Source organism: Elgaria multicarinata, chromosome 5 (genome assembly GCF_023053635.1).
Source record: "Elgaria multicarinata webbii isolate HBS135686 ecotype San Diego chromosome 5, rElgMul1.1.pri, whole genome shotgun sequence".
NCBI lineage: Eukaryota > Metazoa > Chordata > Lepidosauria > Squamata > Anguidae > Elgaria > Elgaria multicarinata.
The window spans coordinates 91,352,430-91,375,884 of NC_086175.1; the positions used below are offsets into that span (position 1 = coordinate 91,352,430).

Genomic DNA, 23,455 nt, shown 5'->3' on the forward strand with positions numbered 1-23,455 from the left:
AACGGAAACAGCTGAAAAGGAGGGGGAAGGTATGCATTTGTCTGTGTTCTCTCCCCCCCTCTTTTTTTAACATTACAAAAGTTTTTTTTCTGTTACAAGGAAAGACAGGGGGAGTGGCAACAATGATAATAACACAATAATAAAAAATAAACACAACCCTTTACTGTTTTAGCTCAAAAATTAAATATCAGTAGCTATATTCTATTAATAATGTTCACTGCAAAAATTGACAAATAAATTCTAATTTAAAATATAAACCCCTCATATTACCTGGTTTGCACATCATGACAATTCCCCCAGAATGGGCAAGGCTCAGGGATAGCAAGTGAGTGTGCTGCCTCCCATGCTCATCACTTCCATTTTCAATCAACAATCCAGGAACTTCTACAGTTTATTGTGATGTCTAAACCTGAAACTATGGGTTGTTTAGGGGTTAAACAACCCAGAGTTGACCCAACAATGTCCCATGGTTTGTTGCTGGCAGCCTATTGGAACCTGGGTTTGCTAAGAGGCACCAAAACATGAGGAAGTTAAGGGGCCACAGCTGAGAATGGGTGGTTGGTATAGCTGTAAAAATGGGTTCATAAAATAGGCAGCCCTGTCAAGACTCAAGATGCCACATGGTAAGCTGAGATGGCTACTCAGGACACAGTATGAGGAAAGATCCTATTTTAACAGTGTGACCAGAGCACCAAAATGTCTAAGGACTGCCTGATAGTCAACATATTCACAGCACAGACATCACAAACAAAGACCAAAGTTGTAAACAATTTATGTAGGTTTTTTTCTGTGATTCCTATGCAGGTCAAGACTTTTCTCTTCTCCCAGGCATTTTTAACAGCATTTTAACAGCATTTAACGTTAAGTTTGTTTTTAATGGACCCCACAATTGTTGTTTTTAAATGGATACTGTTGTTTTTATACTGTTTTTATGTGTGTGTGTGTGTGTGTGTGTGTGTGTGGTTTTAAATTGTATACTTTTAATGTTTACTATTTTTAAATGTTGTAAACCGCCCAGAGAGCTTCGGCTGTGGGGCGGTATATAAATGTAATTAAATAAATAAATAAATAAATAATGTGTCCTGTTGAGTTCAATGGTACTTACTCCCATTGAAGTAATCCTTTTTAATTCAATGGGATTTACTCCTATGTAAGTGTGTATAGGATTGCAGCCTAAAGTATTTATTCTGACAAAGACCTAATGTTTTCCCTGACAACTGTTCTCTAATACTTGTGAAAATGTTAACTCTATGAATCTTAGGTTGCTTTTGTAAGAGACACAAAGAGTTGTTTTCAGTATTTCCTGTGTTTGTAATTGGAATTAAAAGCTTAATATTAGAATGTAAATTCATTTTTAAAATTACGCTTCTACTTTCATTTCCACGTCAACAACAACATTCATAAGTGATGCATTTTAGACAAGGAAGCGCTCAGAGAAAATGCCTTTGCTCCTGTTAGACTGTTCCCAACAGAGGAATATTAAAACAAAAACAAAAACTCTTTATACTTAGACTACAGTTAAAATGGCACTTGATCTTCCATTATATGGGCTTTTCTTCTTCTTCTTCTTCAACAAGCAATACTCTCTTTTGCTTCTAGGCTGCTGGATTGTACAACATTGATGCAGTGCAAGCAATGGCCTTTGATGGCTGTTACCATGATACTGACACAGATATTGACATGACCACCTTTTCAGTCCATTCCGAAGAGAGTTCAATGCGAGGTCGAGCGCCCAGCATCACCAATCTAGATGCAAGTCGCATAAAGAGGAAGAGATCCCTAAGAGGGAACGTGGGCAGGATTATTTTGCAGAACAATCATGTCATTGACACATATTCCAGGATTATATTTCCTACTGTATATATTGTATTCAACTTTTTTTACTGGGGTTTGTATAATTGATGAACTATAATTGATATGGTTTTAATTTGAGCACACCAGAAAGCTATGCAAAGCAACATTACACATAAGCCACAATCAATATAACAGATGACTGACAGTTTGAAGAAGAGATTCTGGAAGCAAACAAATGGATATTTTTTTCTCCATGACTGTTAAACCAGTTAACTGAAAATAGAGACTCAGGGGGTGTCTATATGAGGTCGCATTGGTGCCTCGAGCACCCACTAACCCGCACTTGTGCTCCTGCTGGGTTGTCCCCATGGCAAGGAGCGAGCACGGGTTTTGAAATTGAGGAGCTGCCCCCGCCTCATCGCTGCACTGTGCATCCCCCCATTCCCCCCCCCCACTGAAGCTTGTCACCCACCGTTTCTTACCGATAATGGAGGACCCACGGAGGTGTTCCAGCTCACTGGTCAATGCCCTCCTCCCTGTCCAGCAATGGTGACTAATCAGGGGTTGCTATTTGCGGGGACATGCCTCCAACGCAACACTGGAGCAAGGTGACGGATGGCAGATGCTTTCGTCACCTCACTGCAACAGGAAAAAGTTGGGATAAGTCCCCAACTTTTTAAATTCGGAGCTTCAGGGGAAAGCCCTGGGATGGCTCCGCAATGGCTGCTGCATCATATAAATGCCCTAGCGCCACTGCGGAGCCACTCCGGGGCTTTCCCCTCCTCAAGGCAGCCCCTCCTCAAGGCAGTAGTTCTGGGTTTTCTTATGTTAGCTATGCTTTTATTTCCAAGTGATGATATATGTTTTTAACTGGTTTGCATGGGAACGCTATAACATATTTACTTTGTTGCGTAATACATAGAGGTGGCAGCAGTTTCTGCAGCTGAAACTCTCCCCACGGCCTGAGTTCGATCCCAGTGGAAGCTGGTTTCAGGCAGCCGGCTTGGGTCGACTCAGCCTTCCATCCTCCCGAGGTTGGTAAAATGAGTACCCAGTTAGCTGGGGGAAAGGTAATCACGGCCGGGGAAGGCAACGGCAAACCACCCCGCTATAAGGCCTGCCAAGAAAACATCAGCGAAAGCTGGCGTCCCTCCAAGAGTCAGTAATGACTCAGTGCTTGCACGAGAGGTTCCTTCCCTTCCCTTCTAAATAGTTTACAGAACAAATTTGAAGTTGCCAGGAGTGACCACATATTGACAGGGTTCAGATGAGGTTCCGTGGGGGAAACAATGCAACTTCGGTTGTTTCCCCCATGCTTGCTGGTCACACAACCAGGATTTACCCAAATTACCTGCGATGCGGGTTGCCATGTTGTTTAAATACGGTGCACGGCACAGCTGTGGTAACTTTTAGATACCCTACAACCTATAGCTTGCAGTAGGGGTTGTAGACTGGGTGAAAAGTCACCAAGGCTGCATCACATTTTGGGTTGACAACACAGCAACCTGTGATTCAGTGCTGGTAATTAGGGTAATCCTGAACTTGCCATGGGCAGACACAGGGGCAGGGGGAATTCACCTGGCATTGTTTTGCCTGCTGATTGACTGAACAAACCTCATTAGCCTAAAGCATGTAGTAGCTTATACCTTCCACAGCCTATCGATGATCCAGACTAGTGTGATCAGTACCAGTTCCCCATCTCCTTCAAATGATTATTCACTTACCTCATTGCACTCCTGGAGTATTTCATTTATTTATATTTATGAGAAGCCTTTGTCTTTGGATTATTGCCAAAAAGGGAATTTTGCTTGTCAAGTGGGTTAAAGACTGACTATAATTAGGAAGGAAACTGACTAGGAGCCAAATCAAACATGATGCTGGATATCCTAATCATGAACCTCTTATGTAGTTTTAATTATCATAATTCAGATCAGGGTCACAGTACTGAAGAGGGTTAACCCGTTCTCCCCATGTTTTCCTGATCTGGATTGCCTTCCCAGGATTGCTATTTGACCCATAGGGGAAGATTCACAGGTACCTGAATGGGGCAGTTCAGCTCAGGAAAATGGCACCAGGAAAGGATTAACCCCTCCCACCCCAGAGCCATGACGCCAGTCCAAATCACACACACACTACTGCTATTAATAGTTTTTAAAACCATGGCACATTCCTCTGAGCAAATTTCTCCTGCATCGTATTTGGTTTGGTCTTGGCTTATCATACATCAGCAAAGACACACAATTTAGATCAGATTCTGGTGTTCTATCAACATATCTGAAATGAACGTAGAGCAGTAGTTTTAAATGTAGGCTCCTGTCTGCTAAAGGTTACAACAGGAAAGAAGCTCTGTTAGAAATAATCTCTTAATGGTAACTGATGTAAATGAATGCTAATCTGCTAATGGGCAATGCATTTAATTAATGCAAACCAATTTCAATTAATGCTGTATCTATAAAAAAAATTGCTAGCAGCCAGAACAAATAGCTTTATAGCCCAATCCTGTGAATATTTGCTTTAAAAACACAAAAAAGAACCTTGTGAGTTTTGTGGGACATACTCTGATATGTCTGTTTAGGACTGCACCCAAATTATATGCATGTTGCACATATATCTTAAGTGGACTAAAACAGCCTGGAAAATTTTTGACTTCGAGTGGAGGAACACAAGGAGTGAGATATGGGGGCTGCTTTTTTCCTCTAGTATTTTTTCATTTCAGATCACACCCAGCTGTTTCACCAGGGAAAAAAATCTTTCAGGTAATTACATGCACATGCATGTCCAGTCATCAAACTTAGATACACTCCCATGTTTTCTACATTCCACAAGATGAACGGATGGCCTCTAAGAATAAGTAGTTACCTATGAAAAGGTAATATAGAGGCTGCACTCACTCACTTTTAAGTGGGGAACAGTCTTGGAGGGAAAGGGCATCAGTCAATAATGGGATGGAAAGTATGATCCAGAACACATGAACCTCAAATATAAAGCACTGAAGAAAGACCTTTCCTTTTGTTCATTTAAGCAATTGTGGGTCTCTGCCTTTCTATATGTTTTTAAATGCCATGCCAGAATTTTGTTTGAGTTTGCTTTGGAGGCAAATCAAGAATCCCATTTAAATTGTTAATCATTTAAAAAAAATTGTAACATTGCCCCAAACTGATTGAGACTAGTCTACTTATTCTTGGTTGTAATCACCATATCACAAACACTAGAGCATGCCCATTCATCATTCATTGTAACGGAACTACTCTAAAGAAAATGGTTTGTAGTTTGCTGTTTAAGATTGTTTAATTTTGCAATTTGCTATGCAATATGGAAATACCTGTTGATAAAAATATCGAAATTACATGCCAGTATTGGGTTAAAATTAAAAAAATTACATAAAGATTAATATGGTATGTATATTTTCTTTTGCCTAAAGTCTTACAGGTTGAAAATATATTGTTACACACACCTCACTTACACAAGTGGCGAGAAGTTCCAGGAATGAATGCTTACTTGGGTTTGATTATCTTTGAACAAAGAGATTACTACTTATGGCACTTTAATATTTGAGTTTATTTATACAGACCAAGCATAGGTGGAAACAGAGTTTAAACACTGCAACAGCAAAATCCATTGTCCTACACCAGATCTCCAGAAAGATAGCCCCCAAAAGATGCTTTCCATAGGGCAAAGGTACTCTCTATTCCCTTCTCTGTCCCACTCAATTACTACATTATGTATTATTTCTGTCACACAGATCTTGACTACATTGTTCTTAGTTTGGAGGTGGTATGCCATCCTTAGAAACGCTATAGACCCTCTCCTTAAAGACCTCTTTGTTCTGAGCTAAATTCAGAGTAGTAAAGTGTTGAGAAGAAAAACCATAATGAATTTGAAGAAGCAATTTCTGAAACCAGGATGATGTATTTGATGAATTGGCTCTCATTTGCTCTAAAAGACACAATTTAGGTAACCTAGTTGGAAGGGAAAAATAAGTCTTGAGCCAGTAATTAAAGGCCCTAATGGCAGTGATAGATTTGACTGCTATTACACCGGTTTCTGAGCATAAGAATGAAGCAGGAGTGCAGCGTGTTACACCCAGAATTGTCCTTAACCATTTATTTTGAAACATTTCCATGTTGTATGAGGATTTCAGAGCCCATAGTTCTGCCACAAGTTAAACTGACTCCTTGAACAAGCGCATCAGCTCATAACAATATAATTTTGATAGCAACATAGGTCACTCTGTGCAATCATAGCACATGCCACCTGCACTTTTTAGCCCTGGGGTGGGCAATTTCAGCCCTTCCAGATGTTTTCGCCTACAACTCCCATTAGCGCTAGCCAATGGTGAAAGATGTATTGCAAGCCAAAAATGTCTAGACTAGGGTCACAAAATGCTTGCGCTTTTGTGTGAGGCTCCTGAAAGTCTCTCTCTTCACCCCCCTCCCACCTCCACTCTCCTATTTAGAGTAGAGCCATTGAAATAAATGGGACCCACTGAAATGAATGGTGCACTGTCCCATCTATTTAAATTAGTATAGGTCTGGAGCAGAATACGACATAGCCAAGTTGCCCTTCATCTCCCCTACCCTCTTTAAAAAAAATGGTATGAACACAAATTTGATCCAGACGGTTTGTTTCCTGCAAATCCTGTAATCGTCCTAGTGTTTTGGAGTAGGATGAGGGGAGAAAACAGGGTGGAAACTGGCCAGTTGAGCTGCAAGACAAGGCCTCGTTTGAAGTGCTCTGTAAATGCTCTCCCCTCACCTAAATGTGGATAACATTCCCATTTCCTTGGGTAAGGGTTACCTACTCCCACTCCTGCAAATCTCTTTTCTTTTCTTTTGCGCGTCAGGCAGAAATTCAACAGGTGCAGCATCTCCCAGACTGAAGGGGAGGCAGGGTTAGGATACACCTGTTGCTACTCGACGCGTCACGCAGTTGCCGCAGGCACACGCGAGGCCTATGCGGCGCCGGCCGTGCCACAAGCCCTTGGCCCGGTTGCCGCGAAAGCTACCGCCTCCGCTGAGCCTATTTGGTAGGCGGGCAAAAGCAACAAGTCTCGCTCAATAGGAGGAGGAGGAGGAAGGGACGCGCCAGCCCTCCCTTATCCCGCCCCACAGGAAACGCGCGGAGGGGCCGTCTTTACTCCCGCTGGAGCCCACGTGTCATTCCAGCGCCGAGAGCGCGCTGAAGCCGAGGCAGGTCGGTATAAAGCGCGTGCGGACGAACAACGAAGACGAGCAGCTGCAGTTGTCTATCCGGCTCCCCGCCGCTCCCAAACACCCGGGCCTCTCCTTCTGGGAATAATGGCGTAGCAACCCTCGCACGTATATCAGCCTTCCCCAAGCTGTAGGACTGCAACTCCCAGGATTGCTGGCTGGGAAAGATGGGAGTTGCAGTCCAACACATCTGGAGGGCACCAGCTTGAGGAAAGCTGCTATATGTCCCCCTGCGGCTCCCCCCACCCGTCCCAGCCTTCCCTTAGAAATGGCCCTGCCCCTTCAGAGAAGCGCTGCCAGCCGTGCTCGCGCCTTCGGGGCTGGGCGGCTACCCGAGCGGCGCACTCTAAGACGGCACAAGCCCAGAGCAACGTGGCCTCTTCAGCCAGCCCGGAGAAAGATTTGCCGGGGCTCGTGCAGCTTCAGCCCCTTCCCCGTAGGGCGTTCTCCTTCGTCCGTCTACCGACGTGCTGCAATTCTAGGCCGTTCCCTCCGAGCCTCGTCCCTGTTCAGAAAAAATAACAGTGGGAGCTCCAGCGCTGGTTCTTTGTCGGCTCCCCCCGGGCGTGTTTCCCTCACCCGCCACCCTCTCCGTTTCGCTGGAAGAATCCCGTTTGTGTGGCGCCTCCTCTTTTTCGGTGTCTGGAAGTGGGTGTGGTTGGGCTTCCCAGAATGCTCTATATTTTAAGGGGTGGGCGCCCCTTATGCAAGCCAGGAGTGCGGACAACACGCGTTACGTTCCAAACGCGCTGCAGAGCGGGGGCTACTTTTTGCTGGCCCCTGTGGGGTCCGCTACAATCGCTTGTGTGGGGTAAAGAGAGAGAGGAAGGCAGTCAGGAAAACCCTTTTATTTTTGCGAGAAAGTCTCGCCTCTTCCTGCAAGCCCTGTGGGCAAGAAGGTCTGCAGTGTGGGAAGGAACCCTGCCTTGCAGGGTTGTTGTAAAGACAGTTGGGATCATGTACACAAAGGGCATATTCCGAAGCGTGAGCACCTTGCTGTAGCCAAGTAGATTTAAGCTCGTCTTCCCAAGGGTTTTTCACGTCTCTTTTCCCATTCAATATGACTGCAGTCTATTCACTTAATTGTGAGAAATGATTTCGATTTCCATGCAGAATGCAACATTGTTACAGAAATAAGGGGCAGGTTTGGGGTATCCTGATACCCAGGTTCAAATCTCAACTCGGAGCTTGCTATCTGGCCTTTGACAAGCATGCTGTCCCATGTGCAATACGGACCAGTAACATGCCTTGCAGGGTTGTTGTAAAGATTGTTGAGATCAACTACACAAATGAAGGCTGAGCACCTTGCTGTAGCAAAGTAAGTTCAAGTCTGGTCACTGCCTGGATGGGAGACTGTCTGGGAACCTCTACGTATGCCACTTTGAGTTCCATGATGGAAGAAAGGCAGGATATAAATGTATTAAATAAATAAGGGTTCAATCCAATGAATATTTAGACAGAAACAAGTCCAACAACTCCCATATGCTGGCTGGGGAATGCTGGGAACTGTAGGACTTTTTTCTGTCTAAATATGCATAGTATTGTGGCCTGATGTGTTTGAACACTCCAAAGTGCCACACAAATGCTAAGAATTATGTGCTTTTGGAAAGGGCTGTTCCAAAACACCAATTTTCCTTCGACAACAAGTATTGCTTTTTTCAAAACACCCAATTTTGAAAGACTGCAAATCTGTGATACTTATTGTTACTTTTTCAGTGCTTTGAGCTGGCAGCTCTCAAATGTACGTGAGGAATACATTCTTGCTCTCTCTCTTTTCCTCTTCACCATCATTTCACATTTGCAGCTGCCTGTTCCGGTTAACACTGTTTTCCTGCAGCTCTTAAGTAGGTTTAAATGCAGGGGAGTGGTATCCATTTAAATATTTAGTTTTAAGATGTAGCAGAAAGGAAAGGGAACTCATGTTTTATGAATTATCTTCTTTGCCCAGGGGGGCGCACAGGTTGTTAAGTGGCATGATGGCAAAATGCACATCATATCTTTGAGCTTCTTCTTGCACTGTGCGTGTTTGTGTGTGTGTGTGTGTGTGTGTGTGTGTATTTTTTAAATTAAATCACAAAATGTTTTACATGATGTGTTTCTCTGGCTGTCTGAAAGTTGAAACCAGCTGCTACCCGACAGGTACTCTACTCTACTCCCAGCAGAGAGAATGGGAAGGTGGATTGAGGACACCAAGCAATTACCATTGTCACGTAAAATGTCATGGGATCTCAGGGAGCCAGTCAGAGCAGCATTTTAAAAGCTTTATCTTAAAACTAACATGCATGCAATCTGATAATGGAGGCTTGAAAAGCAGAGGTGACCCTGCTGAGATGAGATTTCATGTGTGTTTTTTAGAATCCTGTTTTTCTCTCAAGCCTAATAAAGGAGCTTTGAGTTGGTAGCAGGGAAAGGTTCTGAAAAGGCAATAGCTCATGCAGCAGTAAACTTCTTAAGGCTAATTCAAACCTGCATGTACATCAGTGTTTTAGTTATCATTCTGCAAACCTTTTTCCTCTGGAGAAGGATAGGAAAGGGAGTATATTCTTCATGGAGTTTCCTGTTACTTTTCCTCCTTCACATATTTAGTTACCTCAGAAGAGGTCATTTTGTCTTTGCTTAAACCATAGTACTAACAGGTCCAGTTTTAGAAGCCTTGTGCTCAGGGTTGCAGCTGTGCTGTCTTATCCGGTGTATATTTACTTTGTGAGTAAGTTGCACCGAGTTCAGTGGGAATTGACTGTCTTGAAATTGTGCACAGGAATGCAGCCTTAGTTTATTCTTTTTGTTGTGTAGCGTGAGGAGCCCCAGTGATGAGGAAATGAACAGGGAGATATTTTTCTCCCTCTCTCATAATACTACCCATGAAGCTGGTTGGTGGGAGATTTCAGACAGATAAAAAGAAGCCCTTCTTCATACAGCATATAGTTAAACTATGGAATTTACTACCACAAGATATGGTGTTGGCAACCAATATGGACAGTTTTTAAAGGGGGTTAGATAAATTCCTGGAGGAGAAGGCTATCAGTGGCTACTAGTCAGGATGGCTGTATTGCTACAGTATCCAAGACAGTAAGCCTATGTATGGCAGTTGCTGGGGAACATGGGTGGGATGGTGCTGTTGTACTCATGTCCTGCTTGCAGGTTTCCATTGGGCAGCTGGGCAGCCATTCTGTGAACAGAATGCTGGACTAGATAGACCCTTGTCTGATCCAGCATGGCTATTATGTCATGCAGCTTGATCATATGCAGGTTTACACAGAAGTAAGCCGCACTGAATCCAGTGGGACACTCTTAAAATGGGCTGCAATCCTATGCCTGAAGTATGTCTGGATTGAATTTAGTGGGCCTTGCTTTGGGTAAACATGCATAGGATCATGCTGTTAATTTCTTGTTACTTACGTAGGATCATGCCCAAGAAAGGAGGAAGATCGGCTGGAACAAAGAAGGCACAACATTTACCAAGCAAACAAGCAAAAGTGGAAGCAGCCTGCCCTTTGCTTTGGAACTGTGATAAACCAGAGAGCTTATTTGAGTGTTTGATCTCTCCTATCAAACAAGATGAATTTTTCAGGGAATATTGGGAGCAGAAGCCACTGCTGCTTCAGAGAGATGACCCCTCTGTGGCATTGTACCATCAGTCTCTCTTTCAGTTAACCGACTTGGAAGACATAGTCAAACAGGGTTTATATTATGGAAGGGACGTTAATGTCTGCAGATGCGTGAATGGGAAAAAAAGGGTTTTTAACCAGGATGGTAAAGTCAACTACGCACAACTGAAGAAAGATTTTGACCAGAAAAAAGCTACAATACAGTTTCACCAGCCCCAGAGATATAAGGTAAGAGTCAGCAGTTGCCTGTAGTTTGTGGTTGCTTTTGCTGTTGTATAATCTTAGATTGACCCAGACATATAATTAAGGATTTAGGGAGCAGACCATAGAACTGAGCATGTACCCGTCCGCTGCCTGGGCTTAGTGCTGCATACAGCTGTTGCCAACCTGAAATGAAAATTGCGCAGGGGTGCTTCAAAACAGAGTGGAAAGCCACAATTATAATGTTGTATATCAATCCTACCTGGTACACAGCTACTTCTGCATTGATATCACAGGAATTAGGACATTGACTAACTCATTTAATTGGGGTAGTGATGTGGGTTTTCTGGGGGAGGGGGGAATTGGAATTTTTTCTTATGCATCAGAGAATTTTCAGTTTGCATTCGATTTTTTTTGATGCCCTAGAGCAGCCTTTCTCAACCTGGGGCGCTCCAGATGTGTTGGACTACAACTCCCAGAATGCCCCAGCCAGCTGGCTGGGGCATTCTGGGAGATGCAGTCCAACACATCTGGAGTGCCCCAGGTTGAGAAAGGCTGCCCTAGAGCAATGGTAGGCAAAAAGTGAAACGGGTAGGGCATCTTGGCGGCATTAAGAAAGGTCTCCAGGGGTGAATTGGTGCCCATGGCCACCACATTGCCTGTTCTTGCCCTAGAGAGTGATTACTTTAGCATGTTTATTTTATTTGTACAACAAAGCTAAAAAATGTATCCCATGTTACTTTTTTGTCCCAATATGCCACAAGCACTGGCCTGATATAATTAAGTGTGCTTCAGTTTTTCTCCTTGACGTGATTTAAATGTTTTGTTATGTAGAAAATTTTATTAAAACACTTGTAAAATGTTAAGGCATGTAGTTCCCTTACGTTGCTTAAATATAAGAAGGCAGTGTATGATATGTTGACAACCACTCATCTACAACTGTGAAACTGCCTAACCTGTCTAATACTGTATTTGCAATTGATACCCATTCCTTGTTACTATAATGAACTTGCAAAATTAGTATTGATCCTCTTCTGTATGAATCCACAAGTTATTTCCAGAGGAGTTCACATATCTATGATGATGCTGAACAAGTGGCACTGGCAACATAATGTTGTAGCATGGAGGGTCCCTGTCTGTCTTCCCTCCAGCTGTGCCTTTTTTCAGGATACAGCATAAAGTGGTGCTAACCAGCATATAAACTGCAATACTGAATGATGACAGACATGGGGTAAATGATTTAAAGAAACGTTTTATATGTCATTATAGTACCACAGTATATTTACAATATAACAGCAGATTGTTAACATTATCAGGCACATAATATTTAGTGCTTTTATAAGTTTATAAGTGCAAGACGCTTGATGAACAATGAAACAAAGTTGTCCACAGTTAAACAAAAATAGTTTATAATTGCAAGACGCTTGACAGAAAACCGGTTTTACTTGATTAAACAAAAGTTATTTATAGTTGCGAAATGCTTAGTAGGAAACTTGTTTAGTTTATAGTTATGAGACGCTTGATAAGAAACTTGAACAAACAAAAGTTGTTTTTAGTTGTGAGATGCTTAGTAAGAAACTTGTTTAACAGGCTGCTGGCTTAATTAACCCGGTTTCGCTTTAAGCTTCTTCAGACACCGTTATGGTGTGTTTGGCATGGGGAGAAATTAAAGGGTTCTTTCCTCAAATTGAACAAAAGCTATTATCATCCGTAGTAGGTATTCACTCTTGATTCTCGACCAAAGTACGCCAACAAATACTCCCGAGCGGTATATTCTTGACCTCAAGGGAGGCTTTGGGTGGGCATAGGGGCGGGGGCTGCTGTGGGGAGGTAGGGGTGGAAAAACCCTATTGAGTGAGCATACTTTGAATTCAGCTCAATAAAAAGAAATTGATTTGAAGAGAAAACAAAATTGACTCATGATTGGTTGGATGCAGTGCTCAGGAACACCATGAAGTATAGCAGGGTAGGAAGACCTTCTTTTTTGCTGATGAGGACAGTATGCTGATAGTGGGTGGGGCCAGCCCTTGTCTCTCCTTTTCTCTACCAAGCCCCGCTTTCTCTTTCTGCCAATCCTTCCCCACCTGCCTACCTCTGCCCTGTTTGTCTCTCTTTCTCCCTGCCCAGCAAGCTGCTGGGGGAAGTACAGTTCACTCTTGCCAGAGGTCTGAACTGATCACTTGCAGAGGGCTTCCCCCTTCCATTGCTCTGTCTATTCCAGATCCCTCCCCCCACCTTGCATTTTTCCCCATCCCGTCCTCCTCCTTTCCCTCTGGATTCCCTCCACCTGCAGGAATTTAGGTGGAGGGCCACAAGTCGCCCACCCCTGCAGTATAGAATCTGGCTTTATATTGTTGCCTGTTTGAAGTGGCAAAAGGGAGATTTGGATTGGCAGTCATCTTGTAACCACTTAAGCTGGATCTCTGGTGGTAGGAAGAAGGGGACAAAATTTGGCATCCCTTGCATTTCTGTTCTCTGCCTTCTTTTGGTTTGGGTTGCAGACAGCTTTTCAGAAAATGCAGCCACTGTTTATCTTAATATGGCAGCAGGCACCCTTGCTGTTTTTGCGGCTTGAATTTTCCTACTTTTTGCTCTTTGCCTTATTTATTTATTTATTACATTTCCATACTGCCCAATAGCCAAAGCTCTCTGGGCAGTGTGTGTGTGTGTGTGTGTGTGTGTGTGTATGTATATAATATAATATAATATAATATAATATAATATAATATAATATATATATACACACACATATAAAACCTCTCAATAGAATGTATGCATGAAAGGGGCTGGGAGGAGAAAGGGGCTTGGCGTTGTTAACTTTTTCTCTGTTTCTTTTCTTTCTTTTCTTTCTTTTATTTTTTTAAGGATGAGCTTTGGAGGATCCAGGAGAAATTGGAATGCTACTTCGGCTCATTGGTTGGATCAAATATTTACATTACCCCTCCAGGGTCCCAAGGCCTGCCTCCACACTATGATGATGTTGAGGTAAGACAACCACAATCTCCTGTAAGTTTGCTGATCGCAGGTATTTTCAAGGATAGGATAAAGTGTCTTTGCGAAAGTCTTATGTGTCCATGAAATGGATGATGTGTGCATTTATAGGTGATTTTTTTCTTTGAAATACAGTCCACTACTTTTATGGTTACAAGGCTCTATATGTTAAAAGGATAAATGAAGACTAGCTTGCGCCAAACGTCTGTTCCTTGGTGGCATTAGGGAAAGGTCTGAGGAACTGTGGGGCATTTTGATGCTCATTGACTTGTGGTCCTTGCAGGTGTTTATCTTACAGCTTGAAGGAGAGAAGCACTGGCGACTGTACCAGCCGACCATATATCTAGCTCAGGAATACAATGCTGAACCTGAGGAGAAAATTGGGATGCCAACGCATGACTTCTTATTAAAGGTACTGCTGCCAGATATACTTCTCTGCAGTCCAGGGTGTCTAAGCCATATAGGGGAGGATAGAATTTGACAGAGTTAGCTCAGTGCTGGTGGCGAAGCTTGCTGTCCCCTCTAGATGTTAAAAAGAGAGCTTGACCACCTTGCTTGGCAGGGCTTATCTCACTGTACATCTACTTCCAGTCACTTTTACCAACTTCCTACAGGCCATTTCTACATTAGGAGAATGAGAGGGGGTGCTTGAAATGTCTACATCTGCTTTTTAATGCTATGCTACTATGTAGTTTATATTTTCTCTTTGGCTTTTTATTGATTTGGCTTTTTTATCAATTCCTGGGAATTGTGGGACTTTTCTGTTTAAATATGCGTAGGATTGAACCTTTAACGACGTTATAAGCCATTTTGAATTACTTTTTTGGGGGTAGTAGAAGTAGAAAGGTGGCATAAAATATTTTATATAAAATAGATTAGGTGTAGGATTTTGGATTTCAGTGCTTTTATTACAGTACAGCTCTGCATGAAATTGGGAGCATTCTGAGTAATTTTCTTTATTTTGCAAGGACTTGAGCAGTCTCAATTATTGTTAACATTCTTGCTTACGCTTCTTTTCAGCCAGGAGACTTGCTATATTTTCCAAGAGGTACCATTCATCAAGCCGACACACCTCCTGGAGTATCTCATTCTACCCATGTGACCATCAGTACTTATCAGAACAAGTAAGCACCTTGTGTTTAGTTTAGTATAATTGCATTGCCAGTGATTTTGAGCTGAATGAATCTGCAAGCTACAATGGTTTACTTTGCGTGAAACAGTGGGGCTGTTCAGAAGACACCTTAAGCCCTGCTGGTTAAGGCTTTTTGTTAAGCAGCAGGATTTAAGGTGTCTTGTGTGATGCGTTTTGCTAAACCCTGCTCACTCACTGACCACTGTTGGACCATCTGCAGCAGGGTTAGCAGCTTTAACCAAGCCTTAAAGTGTTGTGTGCAACAGCGCGGCCTGTGGTTAGCACTAAACCCAGAGAACCACAGCTTCGCTAACCACAGAGCCTGAAGTGTCATCTGAACAGGCCCACTGTAAGTATGAGCTTAGATCAGGACTTGGGAACTCTTCGCTCTCCAGATGTTTTGCCCTACAATTCCCAACCTCCTTCACCATCAACTGTGCTGGCTAGGGAGTTGGTAGGAGTTGTAGGGCAAAATGTTTGGAGGGCCACGAGTAGACCAGCTGTGGCTTAAATGAATAAGCAGAGAGCAGCTGCCTCAAGCTTTAGAAGGGTGAAGTATTCTGATGATCACTGCAGCAACTGTTAGACCATTCATGCAGATTTGGTGTTGTTTTTGGCTTTGCATTGCTTTTTCATGAAAGGGTTGCTTTGGTCTGTAGAAGTTCTTTTTAGCAAATATCTGTTCTGTAGGCTGCTCCCCATCTTGGAGAATCAGAATCTTGTCATATGGATCCATAGTTTTGTAACTTCCAGACATGAGTAATGCGTTGTGTTCTACACGGGTCTGGCCTTGAAAATGTCTTTGAAGCTGCATTTATTACAAAATGCTGCAGCTGATCCTTGTTAAATGTCAGGAGGTGGAAACGTGTAGCTTTTACTTTGTCAGCTGTACTGATGTTTGCAATATGAATATTTGCTGCTAGAAGAGACTTTTCCAGGCATAGCTCTGAAGCTATTGGATGACCTCCCTTGAGACTTGGGGAATTGTTTCACTGTGCTTTTGTTTAAGAATGTTTGTAAAGACTTCCTTTTATGTCTGACCTTTGGGTTCTCTTCTTGGATTTCTCTTTAACCTACTGTTTATTTGTTTTGTACTTTTAAGATGTTCTGTTCTTCTTTTCTTTTTTATTTGAATATGGGGATTTTTTGGGCCATCTGTTAGTGAAGTTCTGGGCATACATATGCTATCTGAGGATCCCGTAAAACAGTATGCTATGTAGAGTGATCATTTAGGCCATGCATACCTACATCAGGGCAGGCAACGTTTTGGCACTTGTTGGCACATTTGGCAGTTTGAGAAACCCCCGGGCACCACCATGAAATGGCTATCATGGGAGGTATGGCTAGTGCCAACAGACAAAATACTGAGTACAAGGCAGAGGTGGGAAGGGCAGGACACCGTGGCAGGACTCCATGGGCAGGCTGGTACCCACGACCACCACATACATGAATGCTTGGCCTGCTTAAAAGCTATCTTGGTTTAAATCAATCTGGATTTCTGGATTTGACACTGATAGACGGGATGTTGCTCTTGATGGATTTGACATTGATGGATTTGACATTGATAGACGGGATGTTGCTTCCTGACTGTTAGAGCAGTACGACAATGGAATCAGTTACCTAGGGAAGTTGTGGGCTCTCCCACACTAGAGGCATTCAAGAGGCAGCTGGACAACCATCTGTCAGGGATGCTTTAGGGTGGATTCCTGCGTTGAGCAGGGGGTTGGACTCGATGGCCTTGTAGGCCCCTTCCAACTCTGCTATTCTATGATTCTATGGGCCCTTGGCTTGACTCCCAAAGGCAGTTTTTATGTGTTCTTTCTCCTCAACAAGAAATGTTGCTCTGTACTGACTTGCTTGACATTAATGGTTTTGTTTTCCCTTCTGTATGTCAGCTCTTGGAGAGATTTCTTGTTGGATGTGGTTCCTGAACTTGTTTTGGATGCAGCAAAAGAAGATGTTGCGTTTCGGAAGAGCATTCCACGGCAATTGTTGATGGTAAAGTTGCAAAGCTAAAGAAAACAAACAGTACTCTCAGAGGAGAAGTTGATAGTTTCCATTTTAAGCATAGAGTAACGCTACCCCACCCCTCAGTGGCTGAGTGTGAGTTGTTTTGAGCCGTGTTTTTTTGCTGAACCGTGTTGTCTGAATGTAGCACGTTTTCCACAGGGTAGGTTATTGTGTTGTCAGAACGCAGTCATGGTGGCTTGTTAACCACCTTGAACAACCTAATTACAAACCATGGGTTCTCAAGGTGTTCCAGAAAAATAAGGCATACTGCATGGTTAAGAAACCACTCTGGCTGCATTCAGACAACACAATAACCCATGGTTCAGAAAACAACCCACAGTGTGGGTTAGCATGTTACGTAAACAGTCCCACTGTGTGGTTCTTTTTTTAAAAAAATAATTGTGAAATTTAAACAAAATAAAGAGGAAAATAAAATAAAATGTAGCTACATAAATTTGAATATATCAATTTCAGTGTATGCATTTGAAATGTGTCTAAATATATCTATATCTATGTATGAAAGAAATTATGGCTATCTAATCATTATACATAAGCTTCAACAAAAGCAGACCAAAGATCCATATAAGTATCGATTTGCAATTGGTGTCTGCGTACAAATGTTGAAAGCATTGTTAGGTCTTCAGTTCATTGCATTCTAGGACGTGAGCATTTAGCCTTCCAGTGTTGTAGTAACAATGTTTTAGGTGTCAAAAGGGCATGGAGAATCTATTTGTGCTAACCATGCATTAACTTCCAGGAAGCAGGTAGATAATTTAAGAGGACATGTACATTAGTAAGTATTAAAGAGTACTCCACTACGATTATCCGTATAATAACGTCCCCCTAAAAGAGGCAACTACTGGGCATTGCCAAAACATATGATTCAAAAGAGGCAGTATCTGTGTTCTACTTCAAGCAATTAGCCAACTTAGGCCGTTGCTAGACGAGGGTTTAGCCCAGGCTGAAACCCGGGCTCACTCCTATGCGTGCAGATGAAACACAGGGGATCCTGGGGTCAGGCCGGGCTAAACCCTCCCTTGACCCGGGATAACCGGATCCACTTGTGGCCTGGTTTTTCCACAGCCCGGGGCTGAGGAAAGTCTAGCTGGTTCCGTGGCTTATCCTGGCTATGCGGCTTACTCGCGAGTAGCTGCGCTATGCCTAACGGGCCAGGGGCGAGGGAATCACAGGGGAGAAGAGATGGAGGTCAGGAGGGGAAGAGTGGATCTGGCTGGAGAGATGGGGGGGGAGAGCAGAGCCAGGGTGGGGAGATCGTGGCCGGGGTGGTGGTGGAGGGGGCATCGGACATGGCGAGTGGGTGAGTGGGGGGAGCGAGTGAGCGGACGGGTGGGCGAGCGAGGGGGGCGAGTGAGCGGGGGGGCATCAGACATTGTGTGTGGGAAATCGGGGGGAGCGGGGAACCCTTTATTTTTTAAAAAAACGACTTACCTTTTCGTTGGTGCGCTCTTGCGGACATGGCCCCTTTAACTTTTTTTTAAAAAATGGAGGATGCAACGGGGCTTTCCTTTCCCCATCACGTCTGATGTGTGGAAAGGAGCGACAGCCCGCGCTACTTCTAGCGTGGGCTGGCTGCTCCTCCCACACGGATTCTGAGGTAGGTCTAGCAAGGCCCTTAGACGAACCCTTATTAAAGAGACATTGTGATGTCTTTGGAGCTGTCTATATGCTCTGCATACCCTGTGGTGGCTGCACAGTGGCGCTGCATCATTTCTGTGACGCAGCCACCAACCCACAGCTGCCACGGGCCTTTTTCCTGAAACTGCGCTTTTAAAAAGTCACTGCCTTACCCCAACTTTTTCTTTTACTCTGAGGTCACCACTGTATTTCCTCTGCCTGTCTGTGGTGATGTCACTTTGGATTGAGGCTGGGGGTGTTCCGAGGCCACTGATAGGCTGTGGGAAGTCCGGGCAGAGGATGAGCTCAATGAGCCGAATGGCCATGGGAAAGCCTGCGCTCTCTCCGGCCATGAAGATTTAACGATCCCACCCTGCAGTTTTGATGCTGTGGGAGTTTGAGGGAATGAGCAGCCAAAGCTAATTTCCTAGACTTCAGGTTACACATAGACACCCTTTCCTAATAGACATAGAACGAGTTTTTGCTGAATGAAGCATTTTTACAGACTCTAAAGTGGCTATCCATTGATTAGGCAAAATGGGACAATCCAGTTCCCTATTCCATTCATATATTGTATTTATTTGCCAATAATATGAATTTATTAACCTTGATCATGGGTTGATATGAATGATTGGCCTCCATAAGTGCATCCAATAATGAAGGAGACTCTGAAGCTGTAAAAGCAACAGGGCTCAAATCCAAATTCCAGCGAATGTTGAAATTGCAAGTATTGCCATTCAGCTGTAGCAGCCAGTTTGTATTTGGCCCTCAAAGAATGACAAGAATTCATCAGCACCCACTAGTTGATCCAAGGTAAATGTCAACTTATCGGTCTGTTTGGTTCTTTGTAACTGCCTGCCCTACGAGTGAAACCAATATACTGCCAAATCTTGATGCTCTCTCACATTTCAGTTATGTAACAATGTTGTTTTCTTGCTTGATCTCTTCATGACAAGATCAGAAAACAACAAGAGCTATTTTAAAAAGAAGCCAAACCCAGTCCTCAGAGAAAGTACAATGTTTTTTTGTTTTGAAATAATGAATGGAAAGTTATGTGAATTCTGATGCCTTGCTTTAAGGGTAGGCAAAGTAAGACTTGTGGAAGTCCCTACAGAGTTTTGTTTTTGTAGTAAAGAGAACTAATTTCCTAGACTTCAGGTTACACATAGATACAGTATGTATTACTATGAGGGTGAAAAATATTAAAGGCTTATAAATAAGGAAGCATGTGAAAACCAAAACCAGGTTAATGTGTTCCAGATTTTACTATTTCACAATGCAGCACTTGGATTCATTTAACTTGGGTCACTTGTGCCTTCCCAAAACTATGGGAACAGAAAGAGTTAAAAATAAACCCTCTTACAATTCTCTCCCAGCACGATAGCTTGGGAGCCAGTATCTGGAAATTTTTGGACCACCTTCTCTAAGGGCTTCTTTCCAAATTCTCCTTGTTCTCTTTGTTTAGAAGGTAGATTTGTCTGATTCATCCAGGCAATTAAGTGGCTTCCTGAGATGCCTCGCTGACCGTCTGGATAATGGCAGAGAACTGAGGTCCTCCGACCTGAAAAAAGATTTTATTATGAACAGATTACCTCCTTTCTTGGGCTCCAGCTTTGATTCTCTGGCACCAGGTGACATTTTAAACATACTGTATGTGCTTGTGATAAAGAGTGGGGAGACAGCTTGTACCACAGATGAAGCAACAGAATTATTTATCAGTCACACAGAAGCAGCCAGCCGTAGTTGAGTCAATGTGTCAACTGGTTCAAAGGACCAGGGCAGGTATTGAGTTTCTGCAGATTCTCCTGTTTCCTTCTTTTTATATTTCAATTAATAACTGAAGGGGAACCCGTGGATGATTGCAGCAGCGACCTCCATGGTTAAAAAAACAAACTCCCTGTGAGCTTCTGTGAGTCTCTACTTCAGACATTAATATTCCTCATACAAGGAGACCATTTGAATAAGGAATTTATAGGCATTAGCTGGCTGCAATAATAGCTGCATCAGGTCTGAGTTCAGAGTGATAAGCACCAAAGTAATGTGGCTGTTCTTCTTTGTTTAGTTGGAGCACTACCAAAAGTAGGCAGCACAATCAGGTTACGGTTTAAAGACTACACCGTAATTACAGTCGAACCAGAACAAGGCCATTTGGTGAGTACAGCGGAAGTGTCTGCAAATACTTGCTTTTCGTTGAAGCTTTCTGTGTCGTTACATTGGCTGTATGCTATTTTTAGACTGCTTAGTTGTATCCCACAGCACATGATTGGGATTTGTCATTATAGTGATACTGTTGCTCTGTTCCGTAAAGGGAAGGTCTTAACGATTTGCAGGCGTCTAAAACTTATACTTGATTGCACTATATGTGCATGTCTACGTATAACCATATGGTGGCCTTAGTGAGATGGAAGAAAGAGAGACGAGCTGTGTGTAAATGAACAATGAACATTTTATTTCTGTAACGATGTAAAATGCTTGACGTTTCAGATTCAGAAGAATCCTTTCTCAGGAGCTAAAACAAATAGATTACAAAACCATTATTTCATATAAAAGAAAAAGTTTTGTAATCTATTTGTTTTAGCTCCTGAGGAAGGATTCTTCTGAATCCAAAACGTTGAGTGTTTTTACATCATTACAAAAATAAAACGTTCATTGTTTATTTACACACAACTCCAGAGCTTGTCTCTCTTTCTTCCACCTCCTTACTGGTGCCAAATCCCTTCACCTACCAGGGCCTTAGTGAAATTCCTGAGCTAAGGAATTTTGGTAGGAAAAACGCTAAACATAATTAACTACCCTTGAAAGGAATAAAAACAGTGAGGCTTCTAACTATGAAGGAGGGGGAAGATTTTTGTGCTAAAGTGCTTCCATGTTGCTGGCTTGGTAATGCACAACGGTGAGTTTCTCTTCCTTTCCAGGATGCTTCGCTCAAAGAAATGGTTTTTGTGTATCACTCTTTAAAGAACAAGAGGCAAACCCATATGATGGGGGATGAGAATATGAATGAAGAAGAAATGGCAGAGGTTAGTCTTCCATTCTGTTAATTAGATCTATTAGTGGTGCAGTTAGTGCTGATGTTGCTCCTTATTTTCACATTTAGTTTACATAGGAAGCTGCCTTGTAGAGGTCAAGACCATTGGTCCATCTAGCCCAGTATTGTTGATGTTGACTGCCAGTGGCAGGATTCTTTCCTAGCCTTACTTGGAGAGGCTTGGGATTGAACCTGGAACCTTCTGTGTGCAAATCATGTGCTCTATCACACTGAGCTTTTTTGTCCCTGTGCTGGTCATACACCTTCCTTCGTCCTTTTAGAAGCTGCTTGCATTCTTGAGAAACAAGGACACCCTCCTGAATCAGACCCAAGGATCCCTGTCATCCAAGTTTAAACCATGGTTATGTGGCCTCCATGGTTAGGAGTGGTTCACACAACATGGGCTAAGCCATGTTTAGCTCAAAATGCTTAACCACTGTGTCGTAGGATGTCGTTTGAACAGGGTCACTGTGGGGATAGCACGTGTGGTCATTTTGTTCTCCTCTGCCAGATTGCTGATAGTATGTGGTTTCCCACATCAGGGTGGCACATGGCTCTTCTGGGATGACAAAACAGTTATCCTGTCCTTCACAAGCCATCACTGTGACAATTGTGCTGCCTTAGGGGCTTTTGGCTTGACTGGAAAACAGCTTATGCTAACAAACCAGTTGTGTATAAACACTTGTAACAAGATTTTTGTGAAGAATCAGGTTCATCTGTGTAAGAACAGTTGTTAGTGGGTCATGGTACATATTGGCATGCATAAAGTGCTTTGTAAGTGGTGTGTAGTTTAGTTCAATGTGGTCTCTGACATGTTTCTTCCCCCCCCCCCCCTTTCTTTCATAAAGACTCATGGGTTACGATTTCCTCTCTCCCATATGGATGCACTGAAACAAATTTGGAGCTCTGATACTGTCTGTGTTGAGGCACTGAATCTTACTTCAGAAGCAGAAAAAGAGAACTTGGTGATATCGTTGTGGAGTGAATACCTCATTGAAGTAATCTAAAGGCACCATCCAGCCAAAATTAAGCAGTCTTGCACATGCCCTGGATTTTAGAGGATGAGTCAAGCATGTAAGGAAATCTCTGCAATACGATAGAAGGAACTTAAGGCATACACCAGTCAAAGTTAAAAGTGTTGCTTCTATGCAGGAAAAGCAAAAAGTTGTCTCATGTATAGGAAGACTTTTCTTACATAGTTCATGTACTTGTAGTAAGATATTTGATTGTGTTCTAACATTCAACGTATTCTCAGGACCTATTTTCTTGACTGCCCTATAAAACCACATGCATCTGAAAAATGAGAAGTGTATTGCTTGATTTCTTGAAATGCAAAATGAGAACACATAGGAGAACAAAAAGACTCTGCAGGTGAGTGTGATATGTTTTTCTTGGTATCAGTGATGACAACTCCTGTATACTTAAGGAGGCTTGCTCTTGTTATCCAAAAAGTGATATCCTAAATTGCAGTTGCCTATGAAGTATAATTTTTAGAATTGATTTTAATTATCAAGTAAGTGCCACTTCATGGGACAGAAATAATAACTAACCATCACTGTTGGTATATCATCAAAGAAGCAAATGGGGATGTGTGAAGCATCACTAGAAGCGCAAAGCAGACTCCAGCTTTTCCTGTAGTTTTAGGCAAATTTGCTTTTCATTTAATTACTTTAGAAAGTATTTTATGTAAGATTCTAGGAATGAAGGATTGGATTACGCTAGATCAAGAGTGCTGACAGAAGTTGATTTCCCCAGTCCCTCCAGCCCCCTGAAAATGCTACACACTCAGGAAATGCTGCTGAATGGGGCAAGTTAGGGGGGAAAGGGCACCCTGAAATATCAGATG

The 23,455-nt window shown here is 42.8% G+C and overlaps 1 protein-coding gene across 2 annotated transcripts; it reads left to right on the forward strand.

Annotated features, from left to right (window-relative positions):
- The first annotated feature begins 6,908 nt into the window (after positions 1-6,908).
- RIOX2 (ribosomal oxygenase 2) lies at positions 6,909-22,903 on the forward strand. Of its 2 annotated transcripts, none has more exons than XM_063127610.1 (10): positions 6,909-6,987; positions 10,408-10,840; positions 13,679-13,798; positions 14,088-14,216; positions 14,825-14,928; positions 16,832-16,934; positions 20,047-20,212; positions 20,644-20,732; positions 21,497-21,601; positions 22,458-22,903. In XM_063127610.1, exons 2-10 carry the CDS (start codon positions 10,412-10,414, stop codon positions 22,614-22,616), a joined length of 1,404 nt encoding a protein of 467 aa, XP_062983680.1. In that variant the 5' UTR covers positions 6,909-6,987; positions 10,408-10,411; the 3' UTR covers positions 22,617-22,903. The 2 variants fall into 2 exon arrangements, with proteins under 2 accessions (XP_062983680.1, XP_062983681.1); XM_063127611.1 differs by having other exon boundaries at positions 21,542-21,601.
- Positions 22,904-23,455: the final 552 nt, after the last annotated feature.